Raw genomic sequence first — 21,924 nt, forward strand, 5'->3', positions numbered from 1 at the left:
TCACTGATGCCCCAATATCCAGGCGGTTCCTGAGGCATGGTAGAGGTTTAAGTAGGATGCAGAGCTTTGAGGGGTGTAGTGGGGCTGTGCCGGAGTGCAGGGATCCCGGTGTGAGTGCTTGATCCTGGCACCCCTCCCCCATGCTGCCACTATCGCCTCCAGCTCCAGGATGGGGCAGTGGCGGGTAGGAGTGGGGCTGAACACGGGCATGGGGTTTGGGAACTTCTAAGGGCGGGGTGCTTGGCCGACCAAAACTCCCAACATGGGCTTCGCTGGGTGTTGTCCTGAAGCCTTTAGCCTTGACATAGATGCTGTAGAATCTGCAGATTCATGTTCGGGGGCAGGGCTACAGCCCCCTAAAGGCACCCTGTTGCCATCTGTCATTTTTATTGGCTGCTAAGATGGGTGGGGCCATTTCGGAGGCTTGATCCGATTTGGTGCGAAGTTTTGACCCATGAAGTATTCATTTGGGGGTTATTTTTAGTTGTTTTGGGGTTTTGAGGGAGAAGGAAGAGAGAAAACACCCCAAGATGCTCAGAGCTTACTCCTGGATCTGTGCTCTAGAATTATTCCTGGCTGTGCTCAGGGATCTAGGATGCTGAAGCTTGATCGGGGTCAGCCGGGCAAGCGTCCTACCTGCTTTACTGTCTGTCTGACCCCAACACTGGTGTTTTTTCCAGATCAGGAATTTCTACTCCCTCATGTTCAGTTACAAAATATCTTCTATTAGGGAATGCCTTGCCACAGTGGCAGGGTGGGGTGGGGGGGAGATGGGATTGGGGAGGGTGGGAGGGACACTGGGTTTACGGGTGGTGGAGAATGGGCACTGGTGAAGGGATGGGTTCCCAAACTTTGTATGAGGGAAGTATAAGCACAAAAGTGTGTAAATCTGTAACTGTATCCTCACGGTGATTCTCTAATTAAAAATAAATAAATTAAAAAAAAAACAAAAAAAAACCAAAATATCTTCTATTCTTCATCTTTCCCTGAGTGGACGATCCCTGGATACTGGCTCTTGGGATAAGTACAGCAGGTAAAGGGTTTAAATTTTTGTTTCCTTTTTTCTTCCTTGCTGTATTTTTTTGGCTTTTTTTGGTCACACTTGGCAATGCAATTCCTGACTTTGCACTCAGGAATTACTCCTGTCAGTGCTCAAGGAACCACATGGGATGCTGGGAATCGAAGCCAGGTCAACTATGGCAAGGTAAATGCCCTACCAGCTGTACTATCGCTCCAGCCTTTTTTTCTTTTTCTAGAAGTAAGATGTTTTTACTGTGGGGAGAGGGACCTTATCACAGAGGTCACTCCTGGTTTGCTAGGATGAAATTTACTTTGAAAGGGCCAGAGCCATAGTACAGCGAGCAGGGGGCTTGCCTTGCATATAGATAACCCAGGTTTAATCCGCTAAACCAAAAACCTTCCAGGACTGATCCCTGAATACAGAGCTAGGAATACCCCTAACACTGTTGGTTCTGGCCAAAACATACATACACAGGAAGTATCTGACAGCAGAGACAGAAGAATAAGTATTCAGGAGAAACCGAATACTCCGGCAGCATAAAACACTGGGAAATGAGATTTTAAGGACCCACTGTTTGAGTTTTAAAATGTGTTACACTAAAATTTGTCTTGTAGTTGGATTCTTTTCTCTTCTGATAGGGTTTCTGTTTGTTGTTTCTGTATTTTGGGGGTACACCATACAGTGCTCAGGCATTACTCCTGATTCTGAGCTCAGGGATCACTGCTGCTGGGGTTAAGCGACAATAAAGTGCCTGGCTAGAGGACTTGGGTCAGCCAACTGCAAGCTGATAATGCATGCTGTATTATCACCCTGACCCCCAAGTTAGAATATTTATAGTTAACAGGTAGACACAAATCATGGTCCTTAGTCAAATACCTGGATAGTAGGATAATTTTGCTGTAGAACACGCTGTGTTTTCAAATATATTCCTGCAGGACAGGAACCAGTGCTGGAAGAGACTCATGCAGATGTGCTGACTCAGGGTTGTTGTGATTCAGCACCCAAACCAACCCGGGTCCAGCGGGATGGAGCTGGGGTTGTGTTTTTGCCCAGCTGGGCCCAGGAGTGACCCTGGTCCTCAGGAGAGAGCACCCAGTTGCTCGTCCCAGTGTGCACTGCGGGAGGGAGAATGAAGATTTGTCCTTGATGAGTGTCTGTGGCTGCCCCCATGGCAGAGCCACTTTCAGGCTGTGGTTGCCTTGATACCAGCCTGCAGAGGGCGCTTATGCCCTGAATAACTGGGCCTCAGAGTTAGAACTTGGTGGAGTCTCTGGGGACCTTCCTGTGAAGTCCAGTGAGGAGTCCCAGGGCTGAGCCCATGCCTCCTGTCTCCACAGGCAGCCTGGATCCCAACTCGCTTTTGCAGAACTAGGAGAGGAAGGAGCATCCGGCAGTGTCTTCCCCAGATGGGTCTGTGAGCTGGTTCCTGAGGATACAGCTGGTCAGTGTGTATCTGGCTCCAGTGCAGGGACTTCTGGTCAGGACCTTGGGGTTTGTGCACCTCTCTGGTGCTCACAGCTCTGATTCTCCCCCCAGGTCTTTGCAGTGAACCCCCTGCTGATCCTCAGTAATAACAGATGCTGGACTTGATGGTGATACGCTGTCTAACACACTGTCTGCAGGTGAGGGAGAATGACACAGTGTCATGTTACAGTGACAGCAGTGCACACTCCTCAAGGATAACTGCGTGTTTTTCAGGAGGGAGCCCTGAATAGGCTACTGGCATATTCTCAAACTCTCAAACTTTCTCCTACTTGAGGCCACGTTTGTGTCTGTTTTGTTATATTTGTCTTTTGGGCCACATCCAGAGGTGCTCAATGTGTACCCCCAGCTCAGTGTCCAAGGATCACTCACTCCTGCCAAGTCTAGGGGATCTTATGAGGTTTCAGGAGTCCAAGTCTTACCTCTTGGATCTATTTTGTTTTGTTTTGGGAGCTGATAAGGGTCCACACCCAGCAATTCTCAGGATTCCTCCTGGCTCAGCACTCTAGCATTATACATGGCAGCGCTGGGTGGACCATATGGAACAGTGGGGATCACCAGCCCTAACCACTGTCTCAGGGTCTATTGTTCTCTTACTCAATCCTGCTGCTTTGTTTTCTTTTGTATTTATAATTGTGCCAAAGTGGAGGTGCTCAGGGCTTTCTCTTGGCTCTGGGATCCTGATTCATATCCCAGAACATGCGTTTCCCCTATTTTGTTTTTCCTGCTCTGGAGAGCCTTGCCTGCTCAGTCATACAGTTTCATGTTCTCACACTCCCATGGCCACAGTTCTGGACATATATTAGTCCCTGGGAGAAAAAGCAAGAGAACTATGGGGCTGGCAGAGGCATTTGAGGTCAAGAGACTTTTACCTCTTCGACAATGATTTGTGGCTCTGTGGTAAGTTCAGAGTCCCACAGTCCACCCACAGCTTTGAGTCACTCTCTGGACATTGAGTGTGATCCTTATCATCCCTACAACAGGGGGTGTGGGGATATGGCATGGGGGAGGGGGAGTATAATATTTTGATCTGGCTCAGCATCACTTTTCTTGGGTTCTTCTGGGTTTGTGCTCAGGTGTTACTCTCTGCAGTGATCACTGGACAAGTATTCATGGGGTTTGTCCTTGAGGTGACTTCATACAAGACCGGCGCCTCAGGTAACATCTAGTATACTGTTCTCATTTCATTGTAGTAGATCTAGCTTCCTTGAAGTAATCACTAAGGCCTTCAATCAAGAGTGTGGGGATGGGGTGAAGGCTGGTTCCTCCCAACAGGAGTGGGGGTGGGGAGGGCCCTGAGATCCTCTAGGGAACTTGGATGTTTCATCTTATGCTCCATGGAATGAGGTGGGATGGCCTCCTGTCCCACTCTGTGTCCTGGGACATGATTTGGTGACCTTTCTCAACGCAGCTGTGAACTTCACCCCAGAGAAGTGGACATGCCTGGACCCCTCTTAGAGGAAACTCTACAGGGACATAATTCTGGAGACCTACCAGCATCTGTGGGCCATCAGTGAGAGCCGTCGAGGCTGGTGCCAGTACCCAGATGGACCTATATGGGCTTCCAGGGGCTGGTTCAGGCTTGTGTTAGACAGGGTGATGATTCTGATGGGTCAGGAAGTTTGACAGTCATGAGAATAGCCTTTTCTCTAGTTCCCTCTTATATTTTTTGAACCAGCCTTCACTCACACTTTGCACTGACGGGCCCCAGTAATCACTTGCAGGAAACCAGATCTGTTACAATTAAGTGAGGACACTATGCTAGAAGGTCCCTGGAGGTGCTGGCATGGCATACAGTCACCTCAGGAGAAAACACTGTTGATGCTCAGGGGTTCTGTTTGACTATGCACTGAGGAATCACTTTTGGTGGGCATGGGAAACCATGTTGGATGCCCAGTACAGTATCAAACCCGGGTCAGCCACATGCATGACAAGTACCCTATGCACTGTGCTACCACTCAGATTCCTCTAACTAGTTCCTCACTGACTAAAGAAATTTGCTTTGGGCCAGTGCAATAGTATAGGTTGTATGCCATTGGCCTTGGGCTCAGCTGGCCCAGGTTCCATTATTGGCATCTACCATGTCCCTGAGCTCCAGCATGAGTATTTCCTCAGTGCAGATCCAGGAATAAGCCCTTGTCATTGCTGGTCATGACCCACAAACAAACAGAATTAATTTACTTCTGTTACAACACTATTACTTCCATTATTTCAGTGTTTCTGTCTGGAGTGATAGCACAGCAGTAGGGCGTTCGCCTTTCATGCAATGGACCTCTGTTCAATACTTCCGCCCCTCTTTGGAGCCCAGCAAGCTACCGAGAGTATTGCACCCGCATGGCAAATTCCTGCAAGCTACACGTGGCATATTGGATATGCCAAAAAAAGAGTAAACATAAGTCTCACACCGAGAGACGTTACTGGTACCTGTTTGAACAAATCGATGAGCAACGGGATGACTGACAGTGACAGTGATTTCAGTGTTTTAGTGTTGCTTTGGGATTTGTTTTGGATCATACTAAGTATTCTGTCTGGGTGAGTGTCGAATGACCACTGCTGGCAGTGCTCAGGAGACAATGGGGTGCTGGACATTGCACACCGGTCAGCAGCTTGCAAAGCGCATGCCTTTGCCACGCTACTATCGCGCCAGGTCTCAACTCATGTATTTTTGTGTTTGGTTTTTAATGCTGTGCTTCTGAGGCCACACCAGGTGATGCTCAGTCTGAATCCCAGTTCTGCATCCAGGAATCCTCCTCGCAGTGCTTTGGAGACCATATGGGATGTGGGGGATCGAACCTGGATTGGCCACATGCAAGGCACCACCCTACTCGTCATAGAGTCTCTCCAACCCCGTTTTTATTTTTCAAATGTCATTATATTTATTTGAGGGTGTTGATTGGGCCATACCCGATTTTGCTAAGGGGTTACTCCTAGCTTGAAACTCAGGAATTAATCCTGGCAGTTCTCAAGGGACCATTTGGGATGCTGGTGATAGAACCCAGGTAGGTGCATACAAGACATGCACGAACCCTGCTGTCCTATCACTCTGGCTTTCGGCTTTGTTTTATAGCGAGGATGATAGGGTTATATTGAACTGACCCACACATTTATTTAGTTCTGTCCAGGATAATAACATGATCTTTACCACCTCTAGTTATCCAGGAGACATGGTTTCCCAGACCCATGTGTAAGAGAAATCCACTCCTTCCCCACACCAACATCAGGGTCATCATAGCAGAGACTGGCATAAAAGTCATTTAAGGCTAATGTAATGCCTTGTCCTTAGTGCCACAGCCATTTGAGTTATGAGACTTATAACTTCCCCCATAAATCCCCCTGCTCTTGCTATCTCTGTGAGTAAAATGCATTTTCTCTTTGTAAAGTGCAGAAAGTTGAAAAATTAGATATTCTTTTTTCCTATAGAGTATTTAGCTCACTTGTTATTTTTCATTTTTTGTTTGGGGTCCAAAGCCAGCAATGCTCTGGGCTTACTCCTGACTCTATTCAGGAATCATTCCTGGTGGCTTTGGGGGAGGGACCCTGTGGAATGCAGGGGATCAAACCAGGGTCAACTGTGTGCAAGGCAAGTTCCCTCCTGTGTGTTTTCTTGCTCTCACTCCGGACCTAATGTTGATTTGTTCTACTAGATTTCTGTTTAATATTATAATATTTTTGGTTAGAGTGAACCAAGTGGCCTGAGGGAGAGGACAGCAGCATTGCCTTGCCGGAGAGTGATGGCAACCCAGATCCCAACCCGCTTCTGCATCCTGAGAGATAGGATCATCTGGCAATGTCTCCCCTTTTGTGTCTTCCCCTGTGTATCCAAGGGTGCAGTTGGCCAGGAATTTCTTGCTCCAAAGCAGGGACTTGCAGTCAGGGCCCTGGGGGATGTGCTCCCCTCTTGTGCTCACGACTGATTTCTCCTCCACGTCTTTGCACTGATGCTCTTGTTGACCTTTGGGAATGACAGAGTCTGGAGATGTTGGTGATGTGCCGTCTGACACACTTTCCCCAGGTATAGGAGCGTGACTTGATGATATCATGCAGTGACTGGGCCATCTCTCTTTGGGAGATTCAGGAAGGAGATGTGAGATGTGTTGCTGGCTTGTGATAAGTTTTGGGGTATAGGACTGCACGTAGGCGTGATTGATCATTTAAAGAAGTAAAGCATTTTGTTTAGAGGCAATTTTCCTGGAAGGATTAACTCAAGATGATGCTCTTTCTTCCAGGTACATCTATAATGCTTTTCTCTTTCCTTTCTGTACATATTAAACAATTAAGTTCAGTTCATACTAGTACTTGCATTAATTGGATAAACACAGTAAGAGATATGGGTTCCAAAGCTTTGTTCTCTGGGTTCTGAGGGCAAGCCTGCAGAGCTTTACCATAAATCCCAGTCTGGGTTCTCAGGCCATTTCAGCTTATCCTTCCCCATGGGATCTGCCTCTTAAGTCATAATAGCTTGCATGTGTGCCATCCTTTTAAGCTTTCTAGACTGCCCCATTTTGATGGCAGGGTAGCTTGCCACTCTCTCCAGGTCTATCCCAGTCCTATGGCATGATATCCTTTTGTGGGCTGTTAGGAACTATGGCAACCAAATCCTGAGTATGTAATTATGACGGATACCCAGGAGCAGATGTATTTCAGAGTCAATCAGCTCCCAAATATTAGGAGCATAGCATTACTGTTCTTTCTGTGTTTAATGAAAGAATATTGCTTTGTAGTATAATATGAAAAGGATATAGGGGAAGTAGAAAAGCAAGTACTTCACTTCAAATACAAAGTTGAGAATCACCAGAAGTTTTGGCTGACAGAAAACCAACTAACTCTGGGAATATCACAATGAAATGTAAAGCACAAAGGAAAAGGTAAAGATAAAGGCGGGATTAGGGGTGCTGATGAGAGCATTGTAAGCTTTTGGGAGGGGGAATCACTGATAAGGCCTAAAACACTAAGGGTTAATATCCAGCAAAAACTTAAAGAAATTCAGTTATTTTTTCACACCAATGAAATACTGTGATTTTTTTCTTCTATAAATAGTAAGCCTCCGGCGCCATGTAATCCCATCAATGGCTAACATCCAGAAACTATCAAACCAAGACATCTTATAACCTAGAGTTGTCCCTCTCAGAGAACATGGCAAGCTACCGAGAGTTTACTGCCCACATGGGAGAGCCTGTAAAACTCCCTGTGGAGTATTCTTATGCCAAAACCAGTAACAATGATAGGTCTCTTTTCCATGATCCTAAAAGAGCCTCCAATGCGAGACCATTGGGAAGGATGAGTAAAGAGAGGCTTCTAAAATCTCAGGGCTAGAACGAATGGAGACGTTACTGAAACCACTCGAGAAAATTGACAATCAATGGGATGATGATGATGATGATGATGATGAGGAGGAGGAGGAGGAGGAGGAGGAGGAGGAGGAGGAGGAGGAGGAGGAGGAGGAGGAGGAGGAGGAGGAGGAGGAGGAGGAGGAGGATAGTAAGTGCGCGTTCCCCTGGAGATCTCTCCGGCCCGCGGAGAGACAACAGTGGAAAGCGCTCCTAATTAGGTGGATTCTGTGAGGGTCCCGATCTGAAATAAGACTAGTGAGGTTAGTAAACAGGGGGCCCAAGACGACACATGCCGATCAAGGGCAACTTTATTAACTGCCACGCTGGTTTTATACTTTTCTTAGCAGGGGGTTGGTACATAAGTTGTCAATCATCAGGGAAGTGTCTTCTCAGACCAAATAAGGAAAGGTTCGGGGTGTATTAGGTGGGCTTACAACATTCAAGAGTAGATTGAGAAATAGTGGGGAGGGGAAGGCAAGGGTTTATCTGGCAGGAGCATCTGGCAGGAAGAATGCACAAGGTAGAGGAAGGTATTCTACTTTAGGGCTTTATGGCGTCTCTTAGTTAACTGCCCTGGGCTACTTTTACCTCTTGAGTTTGGCTATTTCCTTTGTCACAAGGGCACCTGTGCCTCAGGTTATGCAAAGCTGGTAATGGAATTTTCCGGTTTGTCCAGGGTAAAGGTTTTGGGGTCCTCTTTTGTTCAGGGTCCTGAGCAGTCCCCAACAAGTAAGCACAAGTGGTAATTGTTTAAAAGAACTGGTTTGTGGGTCCTCATGATATGCAGTGGGAAGGGCACTTGCTTTGCAGGCAATGGAACCTTGGCTCCATCCCCTCCATCGCCAACATCCCATATGATCCCCAGAGCCCCACAAGGAGTCATCCCTGAGCACTGCTTGGTGTGTCCTCTCCCCAAATGAATACAAACAAGAAAACACAGAGGGAAAAAGCTCATTGATCCTGAGAAGCTCATTGATCCTGAGAGTAATGTGCTTGTGCGGAGATGTTTTCAATGACCCCAGTGGCTCATCTAGACCTAGATATGCCTAGACCTACTCGGGGCAGTAGTGTTGCGTTTAGCCTTCCACACATGGGGAATGACCCCCAAATGAATCAGTAAACACAAAACATTATGAACATCTGAATATTATTATTCTGTAATTTCTGTGTGATAATTGTGGGGATGGGAGGTTGTTGGGGCAGGGTTGAGGCATGGTCATTGAAGTTTTTACAAATGAATTATGTGAATTTTATTTTCTTTGTGAAAAAAACAAACTTTCTCCTCTGTATGCCATCTCTTCAGCCCCACACTCCCATCTATCCCAGACCTGGTGACTCCCAGATGTCCGGGTTACTTAATCCAACCCCAGAACGGGGGTGGGGGTGGGGGGGAAAACATTAACATTCCTGGCCTGGACTACTAGGATCCTGGCCCTTTAAAGCTCCGAACGGAAGTGCAGTGACGTCACGGAACCCAGGCCTTGTTTCCTAGGAGTCTTCAGCATTCCGGGCTGAAATGCGTTTCTGCCGACTTCGCTGCTGAGGTGAGGAGCGTGAGAGCAGCAGGGAAGGAGGTAGCAGGGGGATCAGGGGTTTTTCCATGCGGGCCGCTGAGTGGTCGCTCCCAGCGCCCAAACCTCCATGGTCTTCGCCTTCTGGGCGGCGGGGTCGACTGGGTCGCTCTGAAAAGGCGGCCGGGAGTGGCGGCTTCTCACCCGGGACCCACCGAGTGCTCCTGCCGAAAGGTTTATCTCATTTATTCATTAACTTTTATGGCAACAAGGGAGTTTTTTCTGAAGAGAACTTGTTTCTAATAACGCATAAGAGGGGACGCTCGTCCCATGAGGAGGGCGCTGGACTTAACAGGCAACCGACCGGGTTCTACCTCCGGGACCCTACTGGGTCCTGGGATCACCACCAGGGATGAGCCCTGAGATTCTCCCCGGCCCGCAATAAAAGACCCGGGATGGGTAAAGGAGACACGTGGTCCTGCAAGAGAAGGAGTTTGAACGGAGAAGCTCGTTGTAAAAGTTAGGAACAACCGAAAATAACCAATTTTTTCTTTTATTGTTTTGTTTTACTTTTTGGGTCACACCTGGCAATGCACAGGGGTTACTCCTGGCTCTTCACTCAGGAATCACCCCTGTCGGTGCTCAGAGGACCATATGGAATGCTGGAAATTGAACCCGGGTTGGCTGTGTGTAAGGCAAACGCCCTACCCACTGTGCTATCACTCCAGACCCAGCCTTTTTAAATGTAGATGTAATCCTGCGAGAGGGCCAAATGCAGCTTCTTTTGCTCAGGGATCCCTCCTGGGTGTTTGGGGCCCACATGGGGTGTCGGGATGTGAGGCCAGTGCCTTCCCCGCTGACCTTTCTTCCAGCCCCCAACCAGAGAGAAAGTATCGGCCAGAGAGAGCCTCAGTGTCCCCCATATCTGAGGGGCTGCGTGCAGCCACCGCCATTGCTGGGAAACCTGCAGCATCCATGGCGGTCACAGGGGTGGGGTGGGGATCCTTCAGGAGTGTCCCCAGGCTGGCCCTTTGCTGGCCGCCTTTCATTCCTTAGGCTGAGTACAGTCGGGGCTATAGTGTCCATTTTTCTCATCAAAGGGACCTGGTGGCACCTTCTTTTCTTCAAAAGAAATATCTTTTTGAGCCGCGGCCAGTACTGTTCTGGGGTCACTCCTGGCTCTGCACTCGGGGATCTCTCCTGTTGGTAGTCAGGGATCCTATGGGAAACCAGGGAACAATCCGGGTCAGGTGCGTGCAAGCAAACGCCCTCTCAGTGTACGAGCCGCCTGCCCTAGGATGGTGGGGGACGAAGGTTCATTTTTCAGGTGCTTGGGATTCAAAACCATGTCACGGAACTTTTTGATTTCCACGTTTTAACAGATGCAGTAAATTCTGGAGGTTTGGGAAGATGCAGAACTTTTATAGAACACAGAGTGGAGGTGGGGGGATGCATCAGGGTGGGTTTTACTCCTCCTGCCTCTGCACTCAGGCAGCACTCCTGGCAGTGCTCAGGAACCTCTTGGGATGCCAGTAATGAAACCCTAGTAGGACACTTGCAAGACAAGCACCTCACCCACTTTACTATATCTCCAGCCCCTTTGTTCAGAAATTTTTAATTTTTTTTTTTCGGTTTTTGGGTCACACCTGGCGATGCACAGGGGTTACTCCTGGCGGTGCTCAGGGGACCATAAGGGATGCTGGGATTTGAACCCGGGTCGGCCATGTGCAAGGCAAACGCCCTACCCGCTGTGCTATCACTCCAGCCCCAGAAATTTTTAATTTTTTATTGTTTTTTAATTGCAGATTTGGGGCCACAGCACACAGTGCTCAAGGCTTACACTGGATCTGAGCTCAGGCATTGTTCCTGGAAGTGCTATTGGGGGTGAAACCATGGGCTTTTGAAAATTGAACCAACATTAGCTGCTTGATGAGAAGCACCCTATCAACTACTATCTCTGCTAACCCTCTATGATTTTATTCTGCCTTAGAAATAAAATTTCTGCTTTACCTGCGAAATTTTTGAGCACCATCTCATCCCCACTGTCTATCTCTCCTCGGGCAGGCGCGCCCCTGCTGTTCACTGGTGCATATTTGCAGAAATAGGGTTTCTAGGGACCAGCTGCTGCAGGTTTTTTAAATGTCTCACTCTAGGGTCTGTGCAGTGGTACAGCCAGGAGGCTTTTGTCTTGGATTTGCTGACCTAGGTTCAATCCTCACCATCTCATAGAGTCCCTCGAGCCATCATCTCCATCTGTGTCCCTCCAATAAAAAAATTAAATAAAGGGCTCAAGTCATAGTACAGCAGGTTGGGCATTTGCTTTCCATTTTGCAGAACTGCGTTTTATCCCTGCACCCCATAGAGTCCTCTGTACATTGCCAGAAGTGGCACAGAAATAAAAAACTATCAAAAATTAATGATGAGCTAGAATGTTAGAAATGCAGGTAGGGCGCTTGCCTTACATTTTGTTGCCCCGCATTTTATAGGTTGCTCTGAGCACGTGTGGCTCAATCCACACAGCGCCTGCCCCCAATGTAAAAGTCTCACTCCAGGATTCCAGAATTTATCTTGACACCTGAGCATTCTTTGGACTTTTTTTGGTGGCGTTTGATTTATACGACTATTTATCCTGTGTTGTTGTTGTTGTTGTTGTTGGTTTTGCCCTTTCTGCTACAAACTTGAGATGGTTAGGGACTAATGCGTCTATGGATACAGGGGAGCCATGCCAAATTCCCAGCTGTAAAGCTGTTGATCAGGCCTCTGAGCTCCTCTCCCTAGGTCTATCTCACTACTCAGGGAGCAGATGGGGTGAGATTTGGGGGCACACCTGACAGTGCTTGAGGGCTACCCGCTGCTCTGTGCTCAGGCTACCAGAGAAAAATGGATACCAGGGAAGACCCAGGGCTTCCAGCTGCCTGGCATCTAATTCAGCCAGGTGTACCCTTTCATTCCTACCTTCCTTGGAAGTTTGTAGATGTAAACATTCTGGAATCTACTTAACAAGAGTCTGTCAGGAGGAAAAGAAGGAGTTGGAGGCTCTGAACAAAATTTGGTGCTATCACCATGAAGCTTTTAGACCAAGTGTAATTTCCCTCTCCTTTTTCTAATGCAAAGTCACATAGCAAAAACTGTGTCAAATCGTGGACTCTGTGACTTCATATCTCTTTATTCTCATCAATGGTAAACTAGTTATAATGCTTCCTTGTCAGTAGGGCCGTATTTTTGGGGGGTAAACTCCAACAACAGTAGTGAGTTTTGTGTTGAAATATGGACTGTAATCAAGGTAAGGAGAAAATGAAGTGAAATTTATCAGTTATGCAGGCGGGGGTGGGGGGTGGGGGGTATGAGGTATACTGGGGTTTTTCCGTGGTGGAATATGGGCACTGGTGAAAGGAGGCGTGTTTGAGCATTGTATAACTGAGACATAAGCCTGAGAACTTTGTAACTTTCCACATGGTGATTCGATTAAAAAAAAAAAAAAGAAAATGGGTCGAGCATGTGCCAAGCAAGCACCACCTGCTCTGTGCTGTGTCTGTGGATATCATTAAAAAACTTTTACACTGGTTAATGTCCAGAAAGTTATGAAATTATATATTCTTGGTTCTCCTGAGTGTACAACTTTTTTTTCAATTTATTTTACATTGTTAGTACATAGTAACAGAACTTTTTTAATTGGTTTGTTTTTGTTTATTAGTCTCAGCCAACTGTGCTCCTAGCTTCTGTCTGCTCAGGAATCACTCATGCTAGACTTGGCGGATCCTATGGTATGTGGAGTCCAGACCAGAGTCAGCTGCGTGCAAACTAAATGCATCTATCAGATCTGACTTCACTCAGGCCCCAGAAACTAATTTTTTTCTGTTCCGCCAGGTTTCTGTTTAGATGTTATCACATTTTCTCTTAGAGTGGACCCAGGGGCCTGAGAGACAGCACAGCAGGTCAATGCTTGCCTTGCCTTCCTTGAGAGCGATGGTCAGCCCAGATTCGAACCCACTTCTGCATCCCCTAAAGAGGAAGGAGCATCTGGCAGTGTCTCCCCTGGGTGTTTCTGTGAACTGATGCCCAAGGGTGAAGCCAGTCAGATCAGATCATTTCTGGATCCAACGCAGGAACTTCTGCTTAGGGTCATGAGTTTTGCTCCTCTCTGGTGCTCACAACTTTGACTTCTCCAGGTCTTTGTCAAAGCCTTGCTGGGGATCCTCAGGAATAACAGCCTGAAGAAGATGGTGTTGCACAGTCTAACACGCTGTTCCCAGGTAGGAGAGTGACGCGATGAGGCTTTAGAGTGACAGGAGCACACAGGCCTCCAGGGGGGGACTATCTGGGAGTCATTTCAGGAAGGATGCTGGATGTGGCTTCAGTTGGAGTGCCCCATTCTACTGTCTGTGGCCACTTTTGTCCATGTTCATTTGGTTTTCTGTGTTTGCTTTGGAGCAACACCTAGTGGCTCTCAAGAAAGGCTCCCAGTTTTGTGTTCAGTTGTCAATCAGGGTCTCCTGGACCTTATGGATGACAGGCAAGTCCGACTTCTTGGGGTTTTTGCTTTTTTTTGTTGTTGTTGGATGGGGAAGTGGTTAGTTGTGGGGGCCACACCTTGTGATTCTTGCAATTACCCATTCTGACATTGCACTTGCAGTGCTTGGGGGACGATATGCGACATTGTTATTGCCACATACCAACTGTACTCTTACTCCAGCCCTCTGCTTTGTTTCCTTTCGAACTTTTATTCTTGCCACAGTGGAGGGGCTCGGCGCTTCTGAGAGAAGATCTTGGGATTTACACCTGAAGCGCATCACAGGCCCCAGGGTGTGCTGGCACCTGTTATGACTGCAGATCCCATAATTTGCGATTCCCCTATTTTATTGTCCCACTCTGGAGTGCCTCGCCTGTTCCACCACAGTCTCAGGTTAAAACGCTGCTGTGTGTTTCGTTTTGAGCCTGCACCATTCCCAGTGAGAGCAATCAGAAGTTCTCTGGGGCCGACTGAGTTTTTGTGGGCCAAGTAACTTTTATCTCCTTGTAAAGGGATTTGGCCCAGCCCTGAATTGAGAGTTCAGAGTCGTACCGGCACATATGTCCACCCACAGCTTTGACTTTCTGAGTGGACATAGTGTATCACCTCATTCCTAGAACAGGAATGTGAGACTTATCATTCATGTGAGACTTATCATTCGGCAGGGCATTTCTAGTGTTTTGGTCCAACCTAGTGTTGCTTCTTTTTATTTTTTACCTTATGGGTCACACACAGTGATGCTGGGGGGGGGTTACTCCTGGCTCTGCACTCAGGAATCACTCTTGGGGGTGCTCAGGGGACCCTATGGGATGACGGGGATCAAACTCAGGTCATTCCATGCAAGGAAAACGCCCTAACAGCTGTACTATTACTCCGCCCCTCCTAGTATTCCTTTTTTTTGGTCCTGCTGGGCATGTGTTCAGGTTTTACTCTCTGCAGTGCTGGGACCACTGGTCCACTGGTGCTGGGCTTGGCCATGGGGTGTCTGTGTAAGGCCATCACCTCCAGGAACCTTCTAGCGTAGCACCTTCACATAACTGCAGACCTGGCTGCCTTAGAGTAATTTCTTGGGACCGTGAGCCAGGAATGTGCATGGAGGCTGGTTCCTCCCAAAGAAACAGGGGAGATGTCCTGAGCCCCTCTAGTGCCGGCCTTATGGCTGAAAAAAAGGGTGGTGACTGGCACAGTCTCCCATCCCCTGTGTCTGTCTGCTCAGGACGTAGTGACCTTCTCCGATGTGTCCATGAACTTCACCCAGGAAGAGTGGACATCCCTGGATGCCTCTCAGCGAAAGCTCTACAGGGACGTGATGCTGGAGACCTACCAGCACCTGCGAGCTGTTGGTGAGAGCCGCGTGGGGCACACCCTGCCGGCACAGACCTACTTAAACTCCTCGGGTGTGGCTGGGTCTGTGTGTTCAACAGGAGCCATGATCTGAATAGTTCCTTCCAGTTCTAAATCAGTTTCTTCTTGTTTTACACATAGCTTCACTGTATTTGTTTGGGTTTGACTTTGGTGCCAAGTACACATTCTACCTGTCTCTGTCTTAAATGATCATTTTTTGGGATACTCAAAACCCTGGGGCTGCTAATGATTGAACTTGGTTGCCACCTTCAATGGTCATATACCTGAAGTACAATTGCACCTTTCCTTCAAGTTCAAGAAATTTGTTTTGTTTTTATTCGGTTATGGGTTTTCACTGGAAATTCTCAGGAATTACTCCTAGTTGTGCTCTGGGAGCATATGGGCTGCAGCGGATTAAACCGTATTCATGCAAAGCACAGGTGTCCTACCCGCTGTAATATCTTCCCCAACACAAGTTGTTTATTTCTTAGGACTTCAGCCATCAGGTCCTAATCTATTTCAGTGTTTGGGGTTACTTGCAGTATCTCTGGGATAATGATACTTCAGCATGACTCAGGGTTTGCTCCGGGACTCTGCACTCAGGGATCACTCCTGGCTTCCTCAGGAGACCCTACAGAATGTTAATGATCCAACTGGAATTTACCTTGACCAAGGCAAATATCCACCTGAGGGGCTCTGTCCAGATCTGTTGTTTTTTTTAAACGTTTTTAAAAAATAGTAGGTCTTGCCATCTCTGTCTAGTTTGGGGTTTCTTTTGCTCTTGGACTTACTGTACTCACTGCCACTGTCACTGTCATCCCATTGCCTATCGTTTTGCTTGAGCGGGCACCTGTAACATCTCCATTGTGAGACTTGTTGTTACAGTTTTGGCATATTGCATACACCACGGGTAGCTGTACTCACTGATTACTTTTAGAGGGACTCAGAAAACTCCATATGGTGCCAGGACAGAGAAATATCTAGTGGGGGGCGGCGATTGTCTTGCAGGAATTTGAGGCAGGTTCAATCCCGGGTATCCCATATGGTCACCAAGCACTTCCCAGTTGATTCCTGAGTATGAGTCAGGAATGACCCCTGACCATCTCTGGTGTGGACCTGACAAAGTTAAATACAGTGCTGGCATCAATTGCATAAAGGCCAGGGCTATATTGTTTGCAGGATTTTCTGGTCTCTCCTCTTTCACTCTTTTTTAAAAAATAATTTATTTTTTAATTGGTGAGTCACAGTGAGGGTACAGTTACAGATTCACACATTTTCGTGCTTGTTTTTCCCTCATGCAATGTTCGAGAGCCCATCCCTCCACCAGTGTCCATTCTCCACCACTTATGAACCCAGTATCCCTCCCCCCTGCCATCGCCCCCACCCCGCTCTGCCTCTGTGGCAGAGCATTCCAATTTGTTCTCTCTCTCCTTTTGGGTGTTGTGCTTTGCAAATGGTATTGAGTGGCCATCATGTTCAGTCTCTAGTCTACGTTCAGCGTGCATCTCCCTCTCTTCTCGGAATTTCCAATCACATTTTACTCCTCTTTCACTCTTAAATTAAAAACCTGGGTTCTATTTCACTGATAACCAGTAATCTGCAGCATATCAAAAGTGGTGATACTGTTTTATGCCTTTTGAGGAATTTGCCCGATTTTGTATGGATACGTGGGATTAACCTGTTGCCTTTTCCTTGTCCCTGATCCTTGTCTCTGGGAGCAGGGCATTCCGGAGGGAAGCCTGCGGTGATCTCCTGGCTGGAAGGAAGAGCCCTGAGACTGGGGAGGAGAGGTGTGTGTGCAGGTGGGTGTCTGAGGACCCTCCCTGGTTCCGCTACTTGGAAGTGTGTGGGTGTCCTGAGCGCATGTCAGACAAGTGACTCTCTCGGGGTTCGGGATCCTGGATCCAGGTGTTTGTGCTGTGCTAACGCTGCTCTTCTTCCCCTTTGACATTCAACCACAGAATAACTGTGCTCTTTGGTTTCTGCCTTTGTCAGTTTTCCTCATATTTCATGTATGTAGAATAGTTCATGAGATTAAGATCCCTTTTGATCTCCTGTCTGTGCCTCACCAGCCTGGCTACAGCCTCAAGTGTACAGCCTTGGTGCCCTTTCCAGGAGCATCTGGGTGACTTTTTCTCTTCTATGTGCTGCTTATCTTTGCCCTCAGATTGTCAAAATAATAAGAACTTTTCACTTGTTTTGTTTTTGGGATCCGTGATACTCGCCTTTTCCTGGCAGTTCTCAGGTTACTTTTTCTTTTTTTTTTATAGGGGTGATACCAGGCAATGCACTGGGGTTACTCCTGGCTCTGCACTCAGGAATTACTCCTGGTGGTGCTTGGAACACCAAATGGGATGCTCCAGATGGAATCAGGGTCAGCTGCGTGCAAGGCAAATGCACTACCCAGTGTATTATCACTACAGCTCCTCGGGTTACCTTTGGCAGTGCTGAGGGATCAGCCTCACAGAAGGCAAATGACAGACTAGATTTTCCTCTCTCCAACTCAGTAAGAAAAGTTTTTGCCTTTACATTCAAATTCTGAATCATTGAGCCCATAACAAAGCTAGACAGGACCAGCCCTGTAGGACAGTAAGGAGGGCACTTGTCTTGTGATCAGCTGACCTGGTTTCAATAAGGAGCATCCCATATGTTTCCCTAGCATTCCTGGTTCTGGTCTACAAACAAAACCCGAAAAAGATAGTGTGTGATTGCCAACCTCCTCATGGAGATCCTCAAATAGATCTTCCACCTCCTCTGTCTATTCAGCCTCTTTGCATTTGACTAATTCTTACCTTGTTGATTGTGTTTGATTTCAGAAATCCACCCGCAGCTTCAGGATGTGGCACTTCCACTGATTGATTTGAAAAAGGGATCATCTAATTCGAGTGAGCTGGTAAGATTCACACATTAAAAATAAGCATTTTTACGCTGGCTGGATAGCTCAGTGGATGAAGCATAGGATTAGAAAGATGGAGGTTCATACTCCATCCTACCACTGTGTTTACATTCTCTGGATATGACAGGGATGAACTCGAAGCCTGATTCTGGGAGGAAAGGGGCCGTAGCCTCATTGGGGATAAAATCAGTAAGTTCAAAAACTACAGAAATTCCTGTTTGTCACATTGGTGAAATATTGTGGTTTGTCATTTGATAGAAAGTAAGCACAAGTGTCAGATTATTTCAAAGAACTGGTTGGTTGTCCACTTCATCATGCATTGGGAAGGGGACTTGCTTGACCCAGGGATAGAAATCTGTGTTTCCAGCTCATATGGTCCCCAGAGCCCCAGCAACATTGGTCCCTAAGATCTGCTTGGTGTGCCCCACACCAAAATAAATAGAAACAAAACTAAATGCAAACAAAACTAAAAGAACAAAAAACGTCATTGCTGCAAAAGAGGAATCCTCTTGTGGCTCTTGTCCTGCCTCTCAGCTTTGTGTATGCAGCGTTGCCTTCCAACATGAATCCCCGGTTTCACACTAGCTAGAACCGAACCCAGTTTTTGGTCCCTTTTATTTCCACTGGAAACTGGTGCTTCAGTTTTCTACAGAGGGTGTTAACTCCACATAATTTATCTGTTCATTGGGATAAAAAACATGTACACAATTGCGACCCCTCATTGGTCAATTTTGCAAGTCAGGTTTGAAGAAACGTTAGATTGTTTAATGCAAAGTTTCTGCACATATTCGGAGTTGGATTCGTGTGTTTAAATGTCAGAAAGCACAGCTGCCATGTTAGAGTATAGTTCTAACCTTCTTAGGTTTCACATTTATTTCTTTTTTCTCCCACGCAGAGAGCACAGGTTAATTGAGTTCCACGCACAGTGCTCCCCCGGCACTCCCAATTCTATGATGCTTTTTTCACATGGGAATGCATTGACCCTGAAAAAATATTTCCTCCTGGGCATCCGTCCTATGCACTAGACTTAAGCCTTCATTGCACTTTATTCCTTACACCCCAAAAGGCGGGATGCAAGGGATTTGGATGGACCCGAGCAAGCCTTGAGCTACTCTGGTTTCGGAAAGGGACAGCCTAAGCACTATAAGTAGTATGATAAATGAAGAACACAGTCATGGAACAAATTCTTACTTGACCCAAAAAGAGGTAACTGAATAAAGACCCTGTTGCTATTAGAAAAAACTAACCTGTCCTGAGAAGTGTGAAATATAGAGAGATGTTCCCAGGAAAAGCCACTTTTAGCTTGATCCAAAAAAGCTAAATATCACTTACTAGGGTATCGAAAATAGCCTATATCACTTACTAGGGTCATGCAAAATAACTAGAAATATTATAAAGAAGTAAATCTAATACAAATTTTTAAATATATTAAAAGAAAAGGAAATGAGAAAGCAATACACCCTTAGAAGGAATCTGGCCCTTGGGCAGATCTCCAAGGAGGAATCTAGAGTGGATTCTAAAGTGCTGGAGCCCCAAGATGATATTCTGTCCTTGAGTGCATGTCCTAGAGGAACTTCCCTTAAAATACCTGTGTGCATTGTTTATATTAATGTTCCAGCACACGTATGTATAATTGTTGCCCAGTCACCCTCATTATTTCTCTATAATTGACCCCATGATAGGAATAAATGGCCCCTGAATTACCAACCAGCCATGGCCGTATTTATTCACCTATGTGGGGTGATGGGCACTCATCAGCCCAGAATGTACCAAGGGGCCACAGGACCCCATGGGACGGTGAATCAGAACATGACATTGCCTGGCTGAATTGTTTTAGACATGGAGATTCGATGGAATAGAGCAATAATTGAAATCCTTCTCTGCTGTTCTGCAGGGAAGCAGCCATTCCCAGTGGAATGCTTCTGATCCTGTGCACTGTGACAAATTCTCGAGTGAGCAATCCTGTCTTCATCCCCTTGGGGATGCTGAGACTGGCAGGATGTCCTCTGAGGGTCATCGGAAGGAAGAGAGCCACCTCACTCCAAAGAAGCCCTCCCCTGGGAGTAGCTTCTCAAAGTCTGTCCTGCACAAACCTCAAGCACAAACTCACCCAGTGGCTGCACCAATGGACTACGGGAGGGGATCATTGTTTATACTGAGTCCTTCAGGTCGACAGACCGACAAGCAAATCAACGATGTACTGAACTTCTCTAAGTGTAAGAATTATGGGGAAACTTCCCCCTGTCCTTGGCACTATGGTGTTCCTTTAGAAACCCTCAGTGGACAGAATTTCCAGGAATGTCAGCAGCGTGGACAAAAGTTGAGTCAAAAGTCACCCTCTGGTGACCATACTTATTTAAAAGCAGGAGACAAATCACATTTATGTGAAGAATTTGGGAAGGTCTTCCGTCAATCCTCACGCCTTATTGAGCATAGGAGAATTCAAACTGGAGAGAAACCTTATGTTTGTAAGGAATGTGGGAAGATCTTCTGTCGATCCATTCAACTTATTGAGCATAGGAGAATTCACACTGGAGAGAGACCTTATGTTTGTAAGGAATGTGGGAAGGCCTTCTGTCGATCCACACACCTTATTGAACATAGGAGAATGCACACTGGAGAGAAACCTTTTGTTTGTAAGGAATGTGGAAAGGCCTTCCATCGATCCTTACGCCTTACTGAACATAGGAGAATTCACACTGGAGAGAGACCTTATGTTTGTAAGGAATGTGGAAATGCCTTCCGTCTATCCTCATGCCTTACTGAACATAGGAAAACTCACACTGGAGAGAAACCTTATGTTTGTAAGGAATGTGGGAAGGCCTTTTCTCAATCAGGGACCCTTTCTAGACACAGTAAAAGTCATAGTAAAGAGAAACCTCATAAATGTCAGAAATGTGGGAAGGCTTTTACTCTGCATTCAGGCCTTTCTTGCTATATGAGAAATTATACTGGAGAGAAAATTTATGGTTGTAAGGAATGTGGGGAGGCCTTCATTCAACCGTGGTACCTTGCTAAGCACATGCGGGAAATTCATGGTGTAGAGAAACCTCATCAATGTCCGACATGTGGGAAGGCCTTCCCTCTGCGCTCATCCCTTACTATACATATGAAATTTCATAGTGAAGAGAAACCTCATCAGTGTCAAACATGTGGGAAGGCTTTCACTCTACGCCGTAGCCTTACTGTGCATATGAGAATTCATACTGGAGAGAAACCATATGTATGTCAGGAGTGTGGGAAGGCCTTTTATAGTTCCTCAAAGCTTTCTCAACATAGGAGAATTCACACTGGAGAGAAACTATATGTATGTAAGGAATGTGGGGCGGGCTTCACATTCCCAATATCCCTTACTAAACATAGAAAAAATCATACTGGATGACTTGATCTAATGACAATCCCTATGGTCAGAAAAAGACCATTCATTACCTCAGGTTTTCTCTGGACAGTTGGGATCTGGACTGCTACAAAAGTACAGCAAAAGAGGTCATAGTCCTGCATCCATGGGACATCCTTTCTATGAGGTCAGTTCTATAAGGAAAAGTCACATGCTGATTATCACCTGGGGGCAGCTATGTCAGTCACCTTGTGCTTGGATTTCCACGTATTTTAGCTTGTGAATAATGTGTCTTAGTTTTGGAAGCAGGAGGAAGGTGACTAAATAAACAGGTACAAAAATGCCCCTTGCGTTGTGTAAATATACCAGAGTTTCTTTAGCCAATCATCTGTTTTCGGGCACTCTGGTTTTTTCCATATTGTGGCTATTGTGAACAGAGTGGCAATGAACATGGAAATGCAGATGTCATCTCTACCTTTTTGCCTCTCCGGGA

General features: G+C 46.6%; 1 protein-coding gene across 1 annotated transcript in view; it reads left to right on the forward strand.

The window, feature by feature from the left end:
• Positions 1-21,924, forward strand: part of LOC129401823 (zinc finger protein 780A-like) — a 78,599-nt gene that overhangs the window by 14,199 nt on the left and 42,476 nt on the right. The window contains exons 3-5 of the mRNA XM_055124699.1: positions 15,071-15,261; positions 20,531-20,950; positions 21,290-21,399. Coding sequence (XP_054980674.1) covers positions 15,071-15,261; positions 20,531-20,950; positions 21,290-21,399 — 721 coding nt within the window. The remainder of the gene's footprint in view (positions 1-15,070; positions 15,262-20,530; positions 20,951-21,289; positions 21,400-21,924) is intronic.

This window comes from Sorex araneus, chromosome 2, assembly GCF_027595985.1.
Source record: "Sorex araneus isolate mSorAra2 chromosome 2, mSorAra2.pri, whole genome shotgun sequence".
Classification (NCBI taxonomy): Eukaryota; Metazoa; Chordata; class Mammalia; order Eulipotyphla; family Soricidae; genus Sorex; species Sorex araneus.